The sequence below is a fragment of the Nicotiana attenuata genome, chromosome 10 (genome assembly GCF_001879085.1).
Source record: "Nicotiana attenuata strain UT chromosome 10, NIATTr2, whole genome shotgun sequence".
Lineage (NCBI taxonomy): Eukaryota > Viridiplantae > Streptophyta > Magnoliopsida > Solanales > Solanaceae > Nicotiana > Nicotiana attenuata.
Window position 1 is genome coordinate 1,051,300 of NC_031998.1, and position 10,007 is coordinate 1,061,306.

At 40.2% G+C, this 10,007-nt stretch overlaps 1 protein-coding gene across 1 annotated transcript; it reads left to right on the top strand.

The window, feature by feature from the left end:
• On the top strand, nt 723-1,256 carry LOC109233807 (non-specific lipid-transfer protein 2-like). The gene has a single exon (XM_019399670.1). The coding sequence runs from the start codon at nt 822-824 to the stop codon at nt 1,104-1,106; it is 285 nt and encodes a 94-aa protein (XP_019255215.1). The 5' UTR covers nt 723-821; the 3' UTR covers nt 1,107-1,256.

The following is a 10,007-nucleotide window of genomic DNA, read 5'->3' on the forward strand; positions in this document are numbered from 1 at the left end:
AGGTCATTGCTGCTGAGTTACATTGGTTTGATTCACTTATTTCTTTCGCTTCTACTTTATATTTCTTGATTATTAATTGGTATTGAATCTAATCACGTATCTTTGAACCACAAATCAAATTTAATTGTTACTCGTATTTTCGAGGTAAACAGTAATATTTCTGGAAATGTTTGAGTTTTTAATATAAGTATATATGATTCTTGTTATAAGAAAAAGAAATTAATAAGCCGCAGCATGAACAGAGTAACACGAGTACTATAGCCGGTTTCATGACCAGGCTTTTGAGAGGTTAAAAAAGTTTTTACACTATTATTGCATTATAACTTATTAGCTAGTAATTTGTTTACTTTTAAGTTACTAATCCATTTTCTACTAATTACCTTTTTAAGTGACATAATAGAGTAGGACGTAGTAATTTTATTTTTCTTCTATATTTAAGTTATTTTGAGTTTAATTCTTATGCTGAAAAACTAATTACTACGTCTTACTCGGCAAAAGTTGTAGCCTTATGTTAACACCGTCTGCCACCGATCAAAATACTAGCTACCAGCGGACTACTCCCAACAGCGCCAAACTACAAACCATTTTCCTATAATTAGTTACGATGACATCCTCTTATATGGCATTTTCAGTACAATGTAGGCCCTTTTCTTTCCTTAGCATGGGCTTGTCTAAGTCAATTCAAACAAGTAATTGCCCCAACACTATCTATAAATTGAGGCACCACTTTTTACAAGTTCTTCACCGCACTTTTCTTATTATAATCTCTCTATTCAAAAACTAAATATATAGCTCAAATTACTTTCTCAAGACCTTAGAAGATGAAGGCTGGTTCTTTTCTCGCAATGATCTTCGTTGTAACCTTGGTTCTCCTAGGGGAACTTCAGGCGAGCGAGGCAGTGACATGCAGTGCCTCGCAGCTGAGTGAGTGTGTAGGGGCAGTCACGTCTTCACAGCCACCATCTTCGGCATGTTGCAGCAAGATGAGGGAGCAACAGCCTTGTCTGTGTGGGTACATGAAGGATCCCAGCCTGAGACAATATGTCAATAGTCCTAATGCTAGAAGGGTTGCTAATGCGTGTGGAGTTGCCGTTCCTAGTTGTTAGAATATACTTATGTGTGCAAAAGTAAAATCCTTTATTAATTACTGTTGCTTGTACTAAGGGAATTATAAGCCTATGTTGGCCCCTTTTAACTAAATAAAAAACGTTGTGATGCTACTGGATGCTGTTATGACAAACCTTCATTTTCATGTTGTTCTTTCACTCCTTATTGGTACATCAATATGCTTTATGTTTAACTAGTTTGTTCAATGGTTTCATAGGTGTAGCATTACCAAAAAAAAAAAAAAAAAAAAAAAACAAAAAAAAAAAGAAAAGAAAAGAAAAGAAAGGGAATTACCAACATATTTTACCAACCATAATTATCGTTGATAAATTACTGACGGATAATCAACGACTTCGAAACAAATCTTTTTACCAAAAATATAAGAGCGGATTATAAACTTTTTTTTTTTCTAATCAAACTTTACCAACTGATGAATTCCGTTTGTAAGTATCACGGGTAAAATGTAACAATGTAATTTAGCAACAGATGCCAACGGATAAATTACCAACAAAAAAATTACGACACATTCCCATTGGTAAATATTGCGAAGAAAGTTGAACAAAATTTTGTATTCTCCAATATTCCTTGGTATGGATTACCAAGAGAACTCATTTGATAAATATTACGGAATAAAGTGAGTCAAATCTTCATATTCTCCAATGTTTATAGGTACGAATTATTAAAAATAAAACTCATTTGGAAAATATTGCGGAAAAAAAGTTAAAGAGTCAAATCTTCATATTCTCCAATGTTTTTAGGTACGGATTCCATAATCCCATTAGTTAACTCTGTCAGTTGATTCGTCTCCATAGGAAAATTACCATATACGGAGAGGTAAATTCTCTCTACAATTATTCCCTCCCCCCCTAGATAGCCTCACCCCCCTCCCCCCCAACCCCCCTCCTCCCGCACAGGACCAATTATTACCACTGGCACTAAACCCTCCCAACCCACCGGACACCAATTTAACTCCGATGGAAGTTGAATCAACTCCAAAAGAAAAGGTTAATACCTTTAAGGAGATACTGGCGGACAAGAACTTGATAAAGTCAAGCACACACAATACCCAGTACCACCAACCGGAGGCAGCATTCAAATTCACCCCAAACGACACAATTGGTCTCATCATTCTCAGCCAAGAACAAAAGAATAGACTCTACCACCCATGGTGTTTTTTTTAATCATCAAGATCTTTGGGGAAAAAATTCCCCATCACCTATTGAAATTAAAACTACAACATCTATGGAATCCCAATGAACAACTAACACTAATAGATCTAGGTTGGGATTTCTTTGTGGTAAAATTCGAGAGAGAAGATAACATGATGATTGCATTACACGGAGGCCCACGGTTCGTCATGGGACACTTCCTCTTCGTCAGAAATCGGGAACCAAACTTTGTTCCGGCGGAATAAAAAATATACGCCACTGCCATCTGGATCTGATTGCCCCAATTACCCACGGAGTTATATGATAGAGAGATCATGGAAAGGGCGGGGAGAAGGGTTGTCAGGCTGCTGAAAATCGATACGTGCACCTCTGCTACCTTAAGAGACAGGTATGCACGGATCTGCATCTAGGTACCCATCAAGGTACCACTCCAAACGATGGTACTAATTGGTGAACATAAAAAACCAATTGAGTACGAAGGGGAGGGCATCCTGTGCAAGAGGTGTGGGCGACTGAGCCACCTACTCAAGAAATGCCCAAATCAACGACAGATAGGGGAAAATGATACAGCAGAAACGTCATCGACAGGACACAGTACCAACGAAGATGATGACTGGAAAGTGGTGGAATACCCACGAAAAAAATGGCTAAGGAGAACAGAGGGTTTTAAAGCCCAGGTACGACTGGTGGTAACAGAGAACAAATCGGGGAGCGGAAATCGGCTACCAAATTCAGGTAAGTTCTACATGCTTAGTAACATTAATGAGTTTGAGGGCGGCAACAGGGCTGTGGAACATTGCGGTGCTAGGGTTGCTGGAAATATGGGCCAAACGAAGTAGGCCCAAAACAAGCCACACGGGCCTCGTATAGCTAGCCCCTAACAGGACAAGCAGCCTAGGCCATATGGGCCCGAGATACAATTGTCTGGGCCACTAGCGCACAGCCCAAACCAACTGCACAATTTACAGCCTATGCCTAGTTTTGAACACACGCTGTGCACGTGCCCCGCCACTCATACACTACCCCCTGCTCTGACACAAGTCAACTTTCGGGGTCCACCTATGGGGATAAACCCGATCTCTCTAACAATATTACTAACACTGTGCAAGGGGAGAAGGATTTAATTATGCCTTCTCACTCTCCCTCTCACACTACAACCAACCCCGAGTCCCATCATCCCCCTCTACTGATTTGACTGAAACCGTCGCCTCTCAAAGATTTCTAATGATGAGAAATCTCCATGCACGGAAACCAATGGAGAAGACCCTTGCTTAAAGGGAAATGAAGGCACAACTATTGAGTTAAACTCCACTACCATTCTAGATACTAAAATGGAGGGGGAACAAAACAAGCCAACAAAAATAGCAACATACAGAACCATGGGCAGGATCCAAATCAGATAAGGATTTCATCTACCCCACTTTCCATGGACCGCATTTCAACCTCATGGTTGGAGATGGAACTGTAGGGTATTGCCTTTCCTTGAAATTCTCTGTAGGGACAGTACCCATCTCAGTGGTAATCCAAAACCCACACTACTCGGCCAAACTGGTCATAGCCAGCCTGACGATGCCTTGCTGAACTATGGTCACCAACTGTGGTTGGGAACTATCATGCAAGCTCAGTATGAACTGAGCTGGCAAACAATGACAACAAACCAGCTAAGCCTTCTTATTCAGCAGATAAGCCACACTCTCCCTTTCTTCCCACTAGTCTCCACAGGGGAAGGGATCCCCAGTCCCCCTTTCTCTTCATGGACACCAGTGAGGACAATGACCCCATCTCCAAAGATAGGATCAGAAAATGTCCACGAGCACCTAGAGGCCACCAACATAGTATTAGAGGAAATGATAGCAAGGCTGGGAGTGACAAATATCAAAGTATGTTTCTACAGCAGGTGTAAATAATAGAATTCAGAGGTCCTGTGGGAGAAATGCTTATCCTACTATGCCCAAGAAGCATGGTAATGTGTCGAGTAAGCCTATGATCAGCCTTAGAGCCAAACTCAGGAGACTCAGCTCTGAACCTAAAACCAGTAATGGCCCAGTTAGCTCCCTAGAATCTACCGGGCATGGAGAACCTAGAAAGCCAAACAATGAAGGAGAAATCCTAATGCCTGAAAAGGAAGCCACAAACCAACCCAAGGTTATTGATGAATTTCATTATCTGGAATGCTAGGGGGCTAATAGTGGGAAATTTAGGAGACATTGTGGAGAGATGGTTAAGCTGCACAAGCATGCAATGTTGGTCCTCTTGGAAACCAGGATGACTGAGCACAAACGCCTCATTTAGGAGCTGAGATTCACAGGGCAAGTTCAGACCCCCGCTGGAGGCCTGTCAGGAGGCATTGTCATCAAGTGGAAAGATGAAATGCTGAAGATTGATGAAGTCTCCACCACGCCACAGGGCATCAATGTCATGGTCATAGTAACTCCATGTTCCACACCTTGGCATTTTACTGCAATTTATGTCAGCAACACCTATGCTAACAGAAGGGCTCCATGGGACCAGCTTAGAACTATCTCTGATGGTTATAGGGGGCGCTGGCTAGTAGGGGGGACTTCAATAAAGTCCTAAGGTCCAGAGATAAGCAGGGGGGAAATTATATCTCTGGACCAAGAGAAAACTTATTTTGGCACTGCCTGAATCACTAAAAGCTCATTGACTTAGGTTTTAAGAGAAGTAAATACACTTGGACTAACATGAGGTATAGAAATAGGAGTCAGTTAATCCTAGAGAAACTAGATAAGTGTTTTGCCAATGATGAATGGATCCAGGATTACCCTTCTAGTAATGTGAGTCACCTTCCTAGAATACACTTTGATCACTGTCCTATGCTGATCAGTTTGTGGCCCAATGCTTTCAATTCCACATCCAAGCATTTTAGGTTTAAACCCATGTGGTGTAGTCACCCATTCTTCACCAACATTGTCCAATAGGCCTATGAAGGGTGTGGTAGCCTTGAAAGAGGCAATGCCCAGTTCCAGTCCAAAGTGATGACCTGAAATAGGACTGTGCTTGGTAATATATTCCATAAGAAGAAACACATTACGGCCAGACTTGGGGTATTCAGAAATCTAATGCCTACCCCTTCAGCACTTTTCTTCAGAATCTAGAGGGTCAACTTCTGGAGGAATACTCCTTTATTCTCAAATGTGAAGACTTCTTTTAGAAAACTAGGTCGAGCATCAACTGGGTGATGGAGGGTGATGCTAACACTTCTTCCATACCTCTACCCTCAATAGGAGGAGAAGGAACAAAATCATGGCCCTGCAGGATGAAGTAGGGAACTGGATTGAGGAGCAATAGGAAATCCAGAACACCATCTACCACTACTACTCCAAGCCGTTCACTACTGAACATCTAGGCCCCCCCCCCACCTGCTGGAAGATCATAGTCAATGATGCCTACGCTCTATCTAATAGGGAGCAAGCTACTCTGAATGCTCCCATAAGGAGTAGTGAAATAAAGGTGGCCATGTTCTCCTTCAAACCTACAAAGGCCCCTAGACCTGATGGTATGCACCCGCTCTTCTACCAAAAATACTGGAATATCTTGGAGAGCAATATAACTCAGTTATGTAATCAGACTTTTAATACCCTATAAATGAAGCCTGAGGTTAATACAACCCACCTCTGCCTGATCCCTAAGTGTGCCAGTTCCATAATACTTAAGAATTTCAAACCTATTGGGCTATGCTACACAATGTCCAAGCTGATTACAAAAATAATTGTCAATAGAATCAAGCATGTCCTCCCTTCCATCATTGGCCCAAGTCAGGCTAACTTCTTGTCCAACAGAAGGGCTAGTGACAATGCCATCATAGTTCAGGAATACATCAGTCCCTTCGCTAAGATGAAAGGGAAAAATGCTAACATGATCTTCAAAATTGACCTAAAAAAGGCATTTAACAGATTAGAATGGTCTTTCATCAGAGACACTTTTATGTCCAATTGGTTTTCCTCAAAATATGACTAAATTAATCATGTCCTGCAATTCTTCAAGCTCTATTTCTGTCCTGTTAAGTGAGGGTAGGACTGATTTCTTCCAGCCTAGTGGGGGTATCAGACAAGGAGATACTATGTCCCCTTACATTTTCATCATGTGTATGGAAAGTTTATCAGAAGCATTGAGGACCAGGTGCAACAGGGTGATTGGTCTCCCATCAAAATTAGCCACTCTAGGACAAAAATCTCCTGTCTATTCTTTGCAAATGACCTAACTCTGTTTGCTAGGGCAAACACCAAGAATTGTGCCACCATCATGGATATTTTGCACCATTTCAATAGCCTATCTGGTCAAAAGGTCAATACCATGTCAAAAGCTGTCTTTTCCAGTAACTGCCATTAGGATACTATAGATAGCTTAGCAAGGACTTCCAATATCAAGCCCTACACTTCCTTTGGTAAATACTTAGGCTTTCCAATCTTCCACAAGAGGCAAATCAATAAAGATTTCCAGTTCATCATTGATAGCATGCAAACCAAGCTAGCTGGCTGGAAACCTAATTTCATGAACATGGATGGGAGAACCACATTAGCTAAGTCATCACTGAGATGCATTCCTAGTCATGTCATGCAGTGCATTAAGTTAGCTGCCCAGGTGTGCAACCAAATAGATATGATATAGAGGAATTTCATATGGGAAACTATTGCGGTGAAGAAGAAAATGCATCTGATTAAGTGGGGTATCATTAATAAGCCTAGAGAAGCAGGGGGTCTTGGTGTGCATAAAGCTGACCTTAGGAATACTGCCAGCCATGCTAGTTTGTCATGGAGGATGTACAACAACCCTCAGGCCATGTGCGCCAGAGCGTTGTTCTACAAACTTAGAACTTCTTAGAGCTTTAATCAGTGGACCCCCAAAACAGGGGAGAGGAGAACGAAACTCAGGCCACCCGTCTTTTAAATGGTCAGCTCATCCCCATCAGCCTTTCCTTCAACCTACTTGGTAGTGCGCTTGCAAGTATAAACTCCACCATTTGTAATGCTAACACTCTTAGTATAGACAAAATCGTGTGGAACAGGACCCATAATGGTTGCTTCTCTACCAAATCTGCTTACGCCATGATCCTTGATAAATCTGAAAATCTGTACGAAAGTCCAGTGATGAATTTCACTTGGATTTGGTCAAAGAAGGTTCCTAACAAAACAAAATATTTTCTGTGGTTGATGACCCATGACAGACTTCCCACTACAAAACACCTGCAAAACAGATCACTCTGAACCGTAGGTGCTTTTTCTGTGACAAAGAGGATGAATCAATTGAGAATGTCATAGTCAGCCGTGAGAATGCCAATCTATTCTGGGATAACCTATCCCACATGAGCTTAAACAACCATAACATTACACCATCTTGAATAAGCAGGACAACTAGGATGCACCAACAATACAATCTACAACAAAAAGTTCAACTCAGTCCTTAAATGGGGAGAGTTGATCCCTTTCTGCCTATGGGAGATTTGGCTCACTAGAAACAATAATTGTTTCAATGGAAAGAGAGAGCCTGTCTCCTGTAAGAATGCCATAGCTAAAGCTGTTGAGTTCATTCATGTGGCTGGTGAAAGCACTGACATCACTACTAGTGTCCTATATATCAAGTGGCATCCTCCAAGAAGAGGCCACTATAAACTCAACACAAACGAGGCAACCCTTCAAAATGGGCTTATAGGAGGAGTATGTGGAGTAATCCAAAACAGCAATGGGGATTGGGTGATGGAATTCATTAGGAAAATAAATTATACTGATACTCTACACTCTGAACTAACAACTCTAATGCTGGGACTAAAAATGGCAGTCTCGAACAACTTCACGCCTTTGGAGGTTAACATAGACTCAACAGAGGTAATACACAACTTCAACAAAAGCAATCTAATTTATGAGACTATTGTATATGAATGCATGTCACGCCTAACAGTACTGGGGCATCCTTCGGTAAATCATAGCTACAGGGAAACCAATAGGGTGGCGGACAAGCTAGCCAAGGAAGCAAGCAAGATGAACAAAGCAACAACAAACTTTTTGGTAGTTCCTCCGGTGTTTGCCAATGAAGCAATATGGGCAGATATCCTAGGAACTATGTTGGAAAGAAAAATAAGGGGTTGTAATATTTATAATATAGAGATAGACTACAATCTTTTTGTGGAGGCTGAGACCTCTCCGAATGATTGAGAATCTATTGGTAAATTTGCGCGTATATCAGTCCTGTTGATAAATTTGCAAACGAATTTCATGTTCCTTGACCATTTACTTACAGAATTGCTAGTTGTGGCGTTAAGTTATCCCTAAAAAATGAGACCTCAAGTCAAACCCAAAGGTAAATTTTATAAATGGTCATATAACTATGACTTTTTTTTTCATTAAATCATATAACTATATTTTGTCACTCAAAAATCATAAAACATTCACTAACTCACACAAAATTATAGTAGCCAAAAAACACAATTTTTCAATAATATTTTCTTATTCTAGTTTTTTTTTAAATTTTCAATCTAATAAACATTTTTTTTTAAATTTTCAATCTAATAAACATTAATCTAATTAAAATAAGAATGACCCGACTCGACCCGGCCAGACAATACCCATCTATATAAATTAAATAAATACTAAAGTTGAATCCTCTAAAATACGATACTTTTATCCTTTATGTTTCTTTTTAAGATTTATATTCCACTTGATAGAATTATTGTTTCAACATGTCACGACCCGAAATCCCAACCATTGGATCGTGATGGCGCCTAACATCCACTTTCTAGGCAAGCCAACGTTAGCTAATTACTTAACCGGTTTTAACAATGCAATAATAATTAACAACTGATAAACTCATAAATGAACAAAATATTTATGTAATAACGCGGTACCAAACTACTCCAAAAAATCCGGAGTCACAAGTACATTAGCAACTAGAATACTACAAATATGGTCTGAAATAAAGTACACTACTTGAAACTAAATAAATAGTAAAACATGATAGAAGGGTACTTCAGGGATTGTGAACGTCGAGCAACTCTACCTCAAGTCTCCTATAGCAATCGAATCCGAGCAGTCTCTGCTATGTACCTCTAGGACCAACATCGGGATCTGCACAAGAAGTGCAGAAGTATAAGATGAGTGCAATCGGCCCCATGTTCTCTATAAGTGCCGGGCCTAACCTCGATAAAATAGTGATGAGGCTGTGACAAGACACTCACAACAAATCTGAACGAATAATAATAACATAATACAGAAATAGAATGTAAAGCGTTAAACTCGTAAAAAAGGACCTGAAGGTCAACGTAACTACTAATGGGCCCAAAAATAACATGATCTCAAATCTCATATCACATTACCGACATAAAACTCTACAACTACAAACAACTACAACACATCAAACTCTGTTGCGGCGCGCAATCCTATCCCAGCACGTAACCCAATAAATGTTGTGCAACCCAATCCCAACACTTAACACAATAATTGTTGCGGCCTACAATCCGACTCTAATATCATATCATATCATTATTTGTTGTGACATGCAACCTGATCTCAATATCAATTTATTTCAATACTGTTGCGGCACGCAACCCGTTCCCAATATCAACTCATTAACATAACAACTTAACACAACTACTTACGTAATCTCAGCAAAAAAGGGTAATTAAACGAGTGGAACATTACGGAATTATCAGTACACACGGAGGATAACCAATAACTCATAATCCCAAATCTTGGAAATATATTAATACTTGAATAGCTA

Bases quoted from the DNA above. Each gene is read 5' to 3' on its own strand.
- LOC109233807 (XM_019399670.1), top strand. From the start codon at position 822: ATGAAGGCTGGTTCTTTTCTCGCAATGATCTTCGTTGTAACCTTGGTT.